Genomic DNA, 13039 nt, shown 5'->3' with positions numbered 1-13039 from the left:
TTCTCAATAGCTTTCACAGGTACTTGTGAACCCAGGCAATTTCAGTGTCCAGACCATCGCTGTATTGACCCGTTCTATGTCTGCGATGGAGACAAAGACTGTATAGATGGTGCTGATGAGCATGACTGCAGTAAGTGTAGCTTCCTTTCAATGCCTCTTTATTCTTTCCTCACTCTTGCCCCCTGGGGGGTCTTTGGTGATCTCATATTACCAGCTCCAAGATAGCAGAATGCCTAATAAACCTATCCATAAAGTAACCCTGTTTGTGATGCTTCTTTTAGCATTTTTGTAAGCCCTTTGATCTCTGGGCTGGTTGCAGAGGGCTGAAATCTGTTTCCTCTGTTTTCTTTACATTCCAAGGTCACTGCATTTTCTGTGTCCCAGGGAAATCATGGCCTTCAGTGGAACTTGAACCCCTGATATCGTATCTGACTTGGGCACCTGTAGAAAAATTGGGTGCCATCTAGCTCTGTAAAATAAATAAATAATATCAATATTTTTTAATTTTGTAGTTTATAACTGCAGTGCCACAGAATTTAAATGTCTAAGTGGAGACCAGTGTATCAGCAGTTACTACCAGTGTGATGGTGTATTTGACTGTAATGATCACTCGGATGAGTCTGATTGCCGTAAGTATATTGATGCTGAAAGAAAGACTTCAGTTATTAGATGATGCTTTTGAAAATTTCCTTTATCTGCTGTATCAACTAATTGGCACTATTGTCAAGACCTCAAAATTCTTTTTAGGGAATTTGTCTATAAATCTTTTGTTCTGGGCAGAAATTTCAAACACAGTAGGTTCCATCTCAAGAGTAGATTTTTCTGGCAAAGAGTAGACTTTGCATTCCTTTTGGCTCTAACATTTTGTTTTACTTGGCACCTCAGTCTCAGGGTTTAAAAGTAAAATGAAGAAGTCTGTTCATCTAGTAAACTGAAAACCTTGTATCCGTGAGAGTTAGACCGAAATTTTCCTTGAGCAATTTTGTACATTTAAGTTAGTTAAAATGTTACAATGCAGGGTGGTGAAGACTAGTTTCAGCAAGTAATTTTGTATTGCTTTGTGCATGTACGTAGAAGTCAATATACTTAAGTATCACCATGTGCTTGCTCAAAATCTAACAATAGTTGAATTGCCTCGTTTGCCATATTATGAAGTAGGAGTTAAATTGGCCGGATTTGGAAGCATCATGTATATTGAGTGTGATTCTATGCCTGATCTAATAGCAACACAGTTCTTATTGTATTGTAACTACTTACGCAAGAGATGAACTGAACAGAATGATTTTGCCTCTCTGTCTAAAATTGAAACAGCTTCTGAACTGTTCAATGTCACTGTTTTAGCTACAAGACCACCAGGGATGTGCCACCAGAATGAATTCCAATGTCAATCAGACGGCAATTGTATTCCTGCTAACTGGGAGTGTGATGGCCATCTTGACTGTGCAGATGGCTCAGATGAACATCATAGGTGTCCTGCCAGGACCTGTCCTCCGTCTCTTTTCCGCTGTGATAATGGCAACTGTGTCTATCGAGCATGGATCTGTGATGGTGATAATGACTGCAGGGATATGAGCGATGAGAGAGATTGTCCTACTCAACCCTTCCGGTGCCCCAGCTGGCAGTGGCAGTGCCCCGGTCACAGTGTCTGTGTGAATCTGAGCAGAGTATGTGATAATACTGCTGATTGTCCCAATGGAGCTGATGAATCCCCATTGTGCAGTAAGTTACTGCTCAAATATCTGCTATAGCCTGCTATGTTCTACAGCTTTAGAAAGAAATGGATTATTCAGCATGCTGTATTTAGTGCAGCAGCATTTCTAGCAGAAACTGTAAGCATGTTGAAATTAGAGCTCAAATTACTAAGTCGAACTTGCTTGCAGTGAAAGGAGACTATGATGATGATTGATGAATTCATTAGATATATGCAGTCTTGTGCTCTAAATTCAGATGTGACTTCCACTGAATTCAGTATAGGTTTTTATATAGAAATATGGGAACGAGCTTTGTGTTCCTGAACACATTCACTAAAGCATGCTATGCTTTAAGTTCAGATGAAATGTGATTCAATCCTTAGTATTTTCTTTTAAATTTCTAACTTCAAAAATCATGAAAAGAATCTAAAAGCTCACGTGTAGCCAGAATTTGTATTTATGTTGATTATGAATTGATTTAACCTTTTTCTTTCCTTCTTTCCTCCTCCTTCTCTTTAATCAATACACATTCTCAGATGAACCACAGCCAGGTATGATTATAAATGATTTAAAATTATTGTTTATTAATACAATTTTAGGTTTGGAGTGGTATAGTAAATTTTTATATATTTCTAGCTTGTTTTGAAAAAATTCTTATAAATGTTTAGACAGCCTTCTGTTTACACATTCATTTAATGGGATTCAGTAGTACATACCATGTTGTTACCTGCCTTTGTGTGCATTGGGCGTGTTACATTTTGCATAGGGCATCAGTCCAGCCTCCCATTGCATAACTGATGATTGTGGAGTAATGTTTTAGTAGCAATCCTAGACTAGTAATGCAGTTGCAAAGTAATAAATTTAGCTTAAGTAGCTTTTGTTAACTATTTGTTTATTTGCTTCCCCAACCCCATTTCAGATCAGGAGAGCTGCTCTGACAATAACGCCGGCTGCACTCATGAATGTATTCAAGGACCCTTTGGAGCTCAGTGTACATGTCCTGTTGGATACCAGCTTGCAAATGACTCTAAGACCTGTGAAGATATTAATGAATGTGACCCTCCAGGCTTTTGTAGTCAGCATTGTTACAATGAGAGAGGGTCTTTTAGGTGTTACTGTGATGAAGGATACATTCTAGAAACCAATGGGAAGACTTGTAAAGCAGCAGGTGAGGAATATTGATGTCAACCAAATGGATGACAACATTGTCTGGAAAGTGTCCAGCTTCACTATTTTCATATCGTTCCCTTAAAAGAACTGATGTAAAAAGGCAAAGTTGTTCATGGCAAATCACCTTGAGTATTAAAACTTCTAGCTGAGGGGTTAATTGGAAACTGTTATTTCCTTGAAATAATATATTTAAAATAACACTGTAATTTTTAACCCCAGAATGATCAAAATAATATTCTGGAGAAAAGCTATGCCAGGTACCTATAAGCCATAGGTTAAAATTTGCTCCTTATAAAGTTCAATGCTCACAGAGTGTTTAAATCCCAGCCTTTCACAGGATTTACCTAGTGCCCATGCCATACTATGCTCATTTCTAAAGGGCAGACACCACTGATGCAGCCTGGCTGTCTGCTGTTCTCTCTTACGTAGTACACTGACAGTGCAGAGGAGCCGTATACCCAGTGGAATTTGTCACTACAGGTTTCCTGCTTCAAGAGTTCTACTAAGGTTGTGGAAAATTCTTGCAATTTACCTTCAAAAAAAGTTTGGCTCTTACTAATAGGGAGTTTCTCATAGTTTCCTGTCTTCATGGTTGCTACTCCACAGTTGTTTTTCAGCAGCTTATCAGTGTAAGCTGCTGTGCAGCAATCTAAACACAGCAATTAGGGTTGGATGTTGGCAAATGATTAGACAATGGGAAGAGGACCCAAGGTCCAGCTATGAGACTGGAAGGGGAGTCTAATAGAAAGAGTAAATGATGGAGAAAGGGTGGAGAAAAGCCAAGGTAGATCCAAAAATCAGGATGGACAAACTGGGTATGTTAAAATTTCTTGGCCTGAGAATTGGTTTGAATTTGTCCTTTCAATATATATGTCTAGATCCAATAGCTTTGATGCTATAAAGCCATGTCAAATTTCTCAGTGTTTCTTTTTCTTATAGAATTACTGTTGAATAGCTTATTGGTTTATTTTATTTTATTTTCCTTTGGCAGAGTCTGGGAATCTTCTTTTGCTGGTGGCAAGTCGTAACCAAATTGTTGTGGACAACATCACCTCTCAGTCACACAGTATTTATTCTCTGATTCGGGATGGAAGGAATATTGTGGCTATTGATTTTGATTCAATCACAGGCCGTATCTTTTGGTCTGATACAACACAGGATAAAATTTGGAGTGCTTATCAAAATGGGACTGACCGAAAAATAGTAAGTTTCTTTGAATTATTCTTGTCTTTTCATTGCGGAGAGAAAATGAAGACATTGTGTATCTCCAGTTAACAAAGGGGAAGAGGGAAATCCCAACATAATAAAAAGAGAGATAATATACACAAAGTGAAACAACTTCAGAGACACTAAGTCAACCCCAAACCTGAATGCTTTCAAGAAGCCCTTTTAAAACATCAGACTTATAAACTGATTTCAGCTCAACTTATAAGTTGTTTTTCCTATTAATAGATGCTAACTTCTTCAATAGACCCACTGAAGTTAGCAGGAGTTTTGGGGTATATGCTTCATCAGTGCTTTGAATGTGTACTTTGTGACTCATTCTGCATAAGAGACTTAGAAAATGTTAGAGATTTGGTTCCCTGTGTTTCCATATCTATAGAAATGGAAAGGATAAAAAATTAATATCAACTACTTTGTTCTCTCTCTCTCCTTTTTTTTTTAAATTTTTATTCTTAAACAGGTGTTTGACAGTGGTGTCACCGTGACTGAAAGTATAGCGGTAGATTGGGTAGGTCGCAATCTTTACTGGACAGACTTTGTTCTGGAAACAATTGAAGTCTCTAAAATGGATGGGAGCCACAGGACTGTGCTGATTAGTGAAAATATAACAAACCCAAGGGGACTAGTGTTAGATCCCAGAATTGAGTAAGATTTTTTTTTTTAATGTTTTTTTTGAAAAGATGCATATTTTATGATGTAACAATATTCAAATTTGTGATGCCCAAATTTTATTGTAATTTTCAGTGACAAGTGGCAGAGAAAAATTAAGACCATTTTTTAACATAGCGTGTTTGCAGAGTTGATTTAATATTTGAAGTCATATGGTAATTATTTATAATCTGTTGCTCTGTTTCACTGTTACAGGATGGGGTTTTTTCCCCTGTAGAACAGATTTTCCTATATTTGCTTTCTAGTTGTTAATTCAAAATTCTGACTGATCATTATCAGTTGGTGATATACCACAAATTTACACGTAATATGCTGCTATTATTGACAAATGAGAACACCACTAGAAGTATTAAAAGAATTTTTACAGCAGAAATTACTGTAATATCTTAAGTAAGCATACTAATGAAATGAATAATTTCAGTATCATCATGTGGGACTTTTCTTAAAAAGGTTGTTTCCATTTTTTGTGACTGATGAGTCAAAAATGTAATGTTTCTCAATAGGCAGCTAGGTTTTTTTTCAGATTGGTAACGATAAGTTACTTTTTTCAGTGCTCATGTAATGTTCTGGACTGACTGGGGCCAAAACCCTCGAATTGAAAAAGCCAGCATGGATGGCAAAATGCGAACAGTGATTATTAGCGATAAAATCTACTGGCCCAATGGACTCTCCATTGATTACCCAAATAAACTTCTCTACTTTGCTGATGCTTATCTTGATTATATTGATTTTTGTGACTACAATGGAAACAACAGACGACAGGTGGTTGCAAGTGATCTGGTAAGACATTAATAAGAAACCATCATTTTCCCATGTCCTTGCTGATAGTATTTAAAAACATATTTGTACTGGTGTAAACTTGGATGTATTTTTTTTTTCAAAATACTTGGGTGAAGCAGATATGAAGTATTTTAGTTGCTTGCTACATCAGGAAAAAAAAGAGTTGCATCTCCTACTCACAGTCTCTCAGGAAATCTTCAACAGATCCTGTAGCTGAGTGTAGACTTAGCGCTTCAGATCATTCCTCTTGCATCTCCCAATGAAGTGCTTCTGGCAGCTTGTTGCACTGTCCCTGTACCAGCACAATAGTTCAGATGGTACACATAAGCTGGTATAAATAACCGCATGTATATTTTCAAGAATTTTTGTTTTGATAAAATTTATATTTCCCCCATAATTAATGTCTTGTTTTCAGGCAATAGATGATATTTCACATTCTTTTGCTGAAAATTTTCTTTTCATGCACAGGTGCTTTTTTCTTATTTTCTTAAATAATGCTCAGGTCTGCTATTACTTTGGGTCTGCTATTACTTCATTGCAAGCTTTACATATACAAATCTCCAGAACTAAATTGCTAAAATTCCTTGCCTTTTAGATATTGCAGCATCCACATGCTCTAACTGTCTTTGAAGATTTTGTGTACTGGAGTGACCGCTATACTAATCGAGTAATTCGGGCCAACAAATGGCATGGAGGAAACCAGACAGTTATGATTTATAACATTCACCAGCCTTTGGGGCTTGTGGCAGTCCATCCTGTAAAGCAACCTAATGGTAAGTTCAGCAAAACAACTTTGGTAATTACAAATATAAGCCGTGCAGTGATGTCATGCACAAGCACTCCTGGAATCAGTCTTGTCAGCAAATGGGCTTTTTTAAAACAAGCAAATAATTAATACTATTGACTTGCAACGGAAGGACGTTTCAGCCTGTCCAGCCCGGTGTTCAGGGAAAGTAAACAAAGCAGCACGTGAGCATAAAGATTAGCTAAAAAGAATAATAGGGGAGTAGCATGTGCCATTTTCTTGCACTTTGTTTTGAATGTTTTTATAAGAAAACTGGAGCGTTTTTGGAAAGCATTTTAATTTTAAAAATTTTTCTCTGTGGCATACCAGACTCAGTTCTGTGTATGTTGATAATATCATTCTTTTAGACAAGATTACTGTCATCAACCTTCTCTGAAAGCACTTTTACATTATTTTCCTTAAGGAAATAATAATAATAAATAAATCCCTTCATCGCATTCAAGATGCTCTCTGTGATCATATGCCAGTGATATTTACAGCCGAAAGACTGGAAAAAAAACCCCAACAACCAACATTTTTTTCTTTTTCTTTTTGTTAGGTAGAGTTACCTTCCAAATCTGACATTTTGTTGTTTCATGACATCACTTGAACAGCAGGAAATATATTGACACAAATATTGTCTTTCATTTTCTCTTCTATATCTTGTGTATGGAGTGTTTCAGATTCATAAATATTACTATTACTTACATTAATTTTTTTTCTTGAAAACTTTCATACCGTGGACGGACGAGACTTGCATCTGATGAAGGCGCCAGTAATTTCAGTGCTATATTTGTTTTGGTACAAAAACTTCCTTAATTATGTTCAGAATTAAAGCCACTTAGCACTCTCACTACAAATTGTTCAGTTACCAAGGGGTACCATTATTTTATACATCATAGTTATTGTTTAAGAGGTTTTATAGTACAATCCAAGGTTTAAAAAACTTTCTACTGGTGGAGAAAATTGTTTACTTTTCTTCATTGCATTAAAATAGTACATCTTATGATTTTTCTTTTAGAACTATTTTGCTGTACTTTACGTGGCCAGAGAGAGAATAAGGGAATAAAAGACTTGCAAAATAGCAAAACATGCTAATGTTTACAAATGAAGAAATAATTACTTGCTGATTGACATTCCAGATGTGGTGTTAAAACTGTCATCCACTCTTCTTTTTTGTAAATCATTAGACCTTACACCACTTACAGTTTAGATTTCTCATACTGATAAGATGAATAGTTTTCTTACAGTTTGAATTCTGAGTTTATGCCATTGTTTTATCATAATTTTGTTAATTTGTTTTCAGTTCTTGTTAGTTTTTGTATTAGGAACAATTGTGTCATTTCCTGGCCTTCCAAGCTTCTTAATATAAGGCCTGCTGCAATTGCTAAGGCTATACTCCAAACCTGATTTTTATTTACTTATGAACATGGCACACCCTGTAAAATCCTCTTTAGCAGCAAGTTTGTGGAAGTGATCTAAATGGTTGAATTTTTGTCTATAGTAATAATAGCAGTCAGTAGAGACCACCTTCACTGTCTTTTTTACATTTTACAAGCTTAGACTGACAGTTTCAAAGTGATCCAAGAAATTATGCATTTAACTCCCACTACCTTTGAAAGAGATGTAGGCAACTATTTTCTCTCTTTAGTTTTCTCCAAGAAGCTTCAGTAAATAATTTAAATCTCCCATCTGGAAGGGTTATAATGCTCAGAGACTGAAAACCCTGTGGGCTTCCTGGTGCAGTTAAGAAAAGTTTGAAAAGGAGCATGAAAGATTTTATATGATGCAAAAACTTTGATAAGACCACTGTGATAATGGTACTAGGTTTAGGTGAATAATTATATCCTGTTATTAGTGTATTGTATTGCTTGTGGTTCTTGGAAATAACTGAATTTTGTAATTTTAAGGAAACAGTAAACCTGATTTAGTGCTGGGTTGGTACTATCAGTAGCAACAGGATTGAATATTCTTTCCAGTCGCTCATAACGTTACAGTTGCTAAAATTTTCTTTTTTCTTTTCAGGTATCAATTCTTGTGCATCGTCCCCCTGTAGCCACCTCTGCTTGCTTTCTTCATCTGGACCACTTTTTTTTTCCTGTGCTTGTCCTTCAGGATGGATGCTTTCTCCTGATAACAGGAACTGCATGAGAGGTAGGGCAGAAATAATGAGACATTAAAAAAAAAAAAGACCTGACACTCAAATCCATCCCTCTGTTGGGCAAAAAGCATACATCAGATCTGTGGGCTGCTGCTCATGGAATGAGTTTGGGGCCATTGCAGGCAGACTTCACTTACAATGCACGGAACGTACTTGGCCTAAAGGTTTGGAGCCAGGTTCTGGCAAGAACTTGGACAGAGATTCAGGTGCTTCTTTTGGGGAAATGGATGAACTTAATTTTCTTTTAAGCATTTTGTAAAGAAGCCACATTTTGAAATTTCTCAACACATGGAATGTTTTGCTGTTGGAATACATCTGGAAGGAACTTAGTATCAGTTCAAAATGAAAACATACTCTGGGAGAATATTATTCTTCTCATTATAAATATTCAGCTGGGAAACATTTTTGATATTCAGGAACCTTCTGACTTTCTGTTCAAATATGATTTTTCTCTAGTTTATGCCCATTTCTTATGCCATTTTTGTCCCTTGTGATAAATAGTGTCAGTAGTTCTCCTTCATCCCTGGTATGTGTTCCATTGTATATATTTGAATTCACTGTTACATTCTTTGGCAGCCTGTATTTTGCTAAGAAGTCAGTCCTGATCTGGTTTCCTCTAATTAGGAGAGATCCTCCTCTAATTAGGAGAGATCCTCTCTCTGTTCCTCACCACTCTTTTCAGCCTCTCTGAAGTAATGCAATTTGGAATTCAGATGAAAATTTCACAGCTTGAGCTTTTTCCCTCCTCTGTGAAAAATTAGCACACCAAATGCAGGAAGTCTAGAAACACAGCCTAAAATTACAGATGCTACAGGTGATGCAGCTGTAACAGAGCTAACCTTTGCAAACAAAACTTCATATCAAAAAGTACTACTGAACTTCATTTGAGCAGTCCACAGGCCACAAAGATTTGTAAAAATAATTTAGCCAATTCATTTTAAAAAAAGTCACAAAAATTCGAATTTTTGGCAGGCAGTTTGTGACCAGAAATTTGACCACATTAATTTTGTCACGTGAAGCATTCATTATTATTTTGTCCATCAGTTGTATAGATATAAGCTGTGCTTTGGTGCCTCCCTAATAAGGAAGCATCAGGTCACCAAAATTTAAGTAGAAATTATCTTTGGGATGAGCTAACACTAGAAATCTCTGTCAGTCAAAAGATCCCTTTTGTTTAAAACTATCTAAATTTTAAAAGCCATATCATGCTGATTTCCTGCTTGATACTTAGCAGTGTGTTCTTTAAAGAGCTGTATTGCATTATTGCATTCATGTTTTTCTTAGCAGCAATAAAAGAATTACCAATGTATATAACCTGAAATGAAGTGCAAGTTTACATGATCTATTAAAAAAGAGTTTCTTTTAGAAGTCTGTGTTGGTTATAGCGTGTGCAGGCTTATAGAGAGATCATGATGAAAGAAATGGAACATGGCAATGATGAAGCACATGCGTGTGTACTGGTTGACCCAATTTTGCTGCTGAATTGAGCTATTGGCAGTTCTTATCTTTATTTCTCACATGTTGCAAAGTTCCCTCTGTCTACTTAGGTACAGTTGTGGCCCTTTTGGAAATTACATAATTGCACAATACGAATTGTGTAAGAGAGAAATAGAAGTATCTTTCTATGAACCACAATTCTTTAATTCTTTTAAACTATATGGTCTTATTTTTTCCTTTTAGATGGAATTTATGAATTTAAACAGTATGCAAAAAACATCTACAGATTTTGTTGTTCTTTTTTTTAAAATAATGTATTTGCTGTGTATCAGCACATCAGAAGAAGTTACTAAAAATATGCTGATTCCTTTCACGGTAAAAGCCTTAAATTATTTCAGTGATTACAAGAGAATAGATACTTAGATTTATCTATTTTCTAATATTTACTATTATCCTTATCCTTGTTGTCATTGCTGACTTTAATAGGCCAGCACAAACTTTCAGAAGAAAGACTGAGCTGTGTGCATTTAGTTGCCCAGTGCCTCTACAAAACAATGATATTGCTGCTCTCCACCTACTTAGTTTACATATTAAATACTGCCAATTTCATGTTGATGAAAAGGCATTGACTCTAGAATTGCATTATTTTGCAGATTTTTATAAGATTGCCTTTGCACTTATTTTACCTTAAGCTGCATTTCAGGTTGATATTAAAGATGGTAATGTAGCAAGCTGGCTTGGAAACAAAGCAAGGAATTTGTGTATGTTAAAATCTTGAATTAATATGGTAAAGCTGCATATTTAATATAACTACATAAATTTTATATGGATTATCATTTCCCATGTAAATCTGTATTAATTTTTAGATTTGCAGAAGTTATATTAATGTCTATCTAATGAAGCTACATGGATTTTTAGATCTGAATAGCTCAGCATATTTGCTCTATTTTCCATTACAAAAATGAGGAATAATCAGACTGTATAGATTTGCATAGGTGTTAAAATTAAAGGAAGCAATCAGCAAAAAAATTTCTGTAGAATGTAATTGTTTAAATTAGACTATCAAACTTTTAAAGTGCAAACAGTCTAACCTAGATAATTCACATATCTGTATATCAGCAGGATTCATTAGTGTTGTACTGTGTACAATTAGAAAGAGAATAATGACTCCAACCTCTTGTATGCATTGGAACAATTTCACATGAATTTAGCTGATCTTTACAAATGTTTCATAGAAGAGCACTGGCATGCCACATTCTTAGGGGGAAAAAATTTGGAAGAAGTCCAAGAAATTCACAGGCAGAGCTAGCTTCAGGCTATTATTTGCCAAAATGTTTTTTTTTTTGTGCTGAGACAAACAAAATCTAAGCTTAATGTCAAATTTGATAAATAGTTTGAGCTGCCTGAGAGAAGTATGGAGAATAATTTTTGAGATGTGGAATTATGCTTTGCTTTGTGGCTTTTCACGTCAAAAATTTCACTGCAAAATTTATATAAATGTATTAAGCAGCCAGTAAAGAAAATCAAAACAAACCAAACCAAAAAAAAAAAAACCAAAAAAAGTGTCTTTGATCTGTTATAGAAGAGCAGCAGTAGCCCAGTTCCCTGTCAAGGGGTAGCTTGTGCCTATGGAGAGAAGAGACTAGAATTTGTTATCCAAAGGCAAAAGCAAAAAGAAGAGGGGAATTGGTGTTCAGGAGGTTATTCACCTGCTCCCCGGCAGATGAGAAACGAATTTGCTGACTCAAGCTCCACAGCTCTCCAGCCCTTTTTCTCAGATCACCTGACTGGATGCCCTTTCTTACTAAGATTTAAGCATAAGGCTACGCTTACCTAAAAGTACATATACTGTAAGGGAGTATGTCTACTCCCTTAGACAAAACAAGAAAACACAGTACTGCAGTTATATTTAATAGTAGAGATGAGCAATTGCTGCTGTGACATTGTACCTTCCTTGTGAGTCCTGCTTGAATATGCATTAGAACCCATCTCGGGCATATCCTGGAGAGCCCTCAGAGCTTTGTCTTGCTGGTTCCCATTCTCAGAGATTAGAAAAAGCTGCTCAGAGAAGCTGTGTGAATGTACTTCCCTTGGCCAGCAATGAGTGATCCTGCCTTATTTACCTCCTCCTCAGAATTTGCTTGCACATGCATTGTGATTGCACAGTGCTGAAACTTTAAATGTTAAAACAATTACAATAACAATTACAATAACCTCACGCCTAGCAAGGGAACAATCTTAGAGGTAAGTGGTTGCAAAACATCACTGTTAACATTCAACTATTCTCAGCATCAGGGAACTTTTGGGTGGGAGAGGAGAAGCATATCATAATGCCATTTTCTTGATCAGAAACAACTCTGAATTATATTGTATGTTTTCACAGTTGAGCATCCTTTCCTTATTGCTGTAAGAGATAATATAATTTATGGAATTTCTCTGAACCCTGAGGAGAAGACGAATGATGCTATGGTTCCAATAGCTGGAGTTCAAAATGGTGTTGATGTTGACTTTGATGACTCTGAACAGATGATTTATTGGGTTGAAAATCCGGTAAGTTAGTATTTGAATTCAAAATGTGCACTGAAATAAGACTATTTTAAAAAAATGTTTTTGACTGAAATATACTAGCATTGCAGGTAAGAAAATTGATGAATGAAAGGACGTTTGGTTTTTTTGGAGTTGTTTTTTTTGTTTGTCTGTTTTTCCCCCCTAGGAAAAGATAAAGAAGCTTCATCTTCTTTGTAAATTAGTTTGTTTGTAAATTAGCTTTCAACTTTGTCAGCTGAAATGTCAGCTTAATGCTATTTCTCGTTCAGCCCAAGACATGAACAGGAAATACAGGAAGGCGTTGACAGAACCATACTCTCAGTCCCACTCTGCTATAGTCCACTCTTTCTCTTGTCTTAGGACTTAATTCTGAAAACAGTCAGAACACTTCTCCAGGGGAGCAGTACGTTGGACACTAATCATTAGAATGAAAATATATACATCTAGTCTGAGCACTTAATGAAGTAACATAGTAGAGAGGCATCTCTTCTTTAAATGGAAGAAAATGGTTGTAAAGTCACAGCAATTTCCAGGTAGCACATATGAGGCTTACAGATCTAAAAAATAACTAATTTT

General features: G+C 36.0%; 1 protein-coding gene across 3 annotated transcripts in view; it reads left to right on the top strand.

Moving 5' to 3' along the window:
* LRP2 (LDL receptor related protein 2) overlaps positions 1-13039 on the top strand; it is a 124362-nt gene that overhangs the window by 52981 nt on the left and 58342 nt on the right. For all 3 annotated transcript variants that reach the window (XM_014954693.1, XM_014954694.1, XM_014954692.1), the window contains exons 23-32: positions 11-130; positions 513-629; positions 1342-1719; positions 2611-2859; positions 3853-4064; positions 4546-4730; positions 5306-5534; positions 6130-6307; positions 8344-8472; positions 12300-12466. In XM_014954693.1, the coding sequence (XP_014810179.1) occupies positions 11-130; positions 513-629; positions 1342-1719; positions 2611-2859; positions 3853-4064; positions 4546-4730; positions 5306-5534; positions 6130-6307; positions 8344-8472; positions 12300-12466 (1964 nt within the window). The remainder of the gene's footprint in view (positions 1-10; positions 131-512; positions 630-1341; positions 1720-2610; positions 2860-3852; positions 4065-4545; positions 4731-5305; positions 5535-6129; positions 6308-8343; positions 8473-12299; positions 12467-13039) is intronic.

This window comes from Calidris pugnax, unplaced genomic scaffold, assembly GCF_001431845.1.
Source record: "Calidris pugnax isolate Ruff unplaced genomic scaffold, ASM143184v1 scaffold103, whole genome shotgun sequence".
Taxonomy (NCBI): Eukaryota; Metazoa; Chordata; class Aves; order Charadriiformes; family Scolopacidae; genus Calidris; species Calidris pugnax.
The sequence above is the reverse complement of the archived record's forward strand: the minus strand, read 5'-3'. Positions and strand labels throughout refer to the sequence as shown.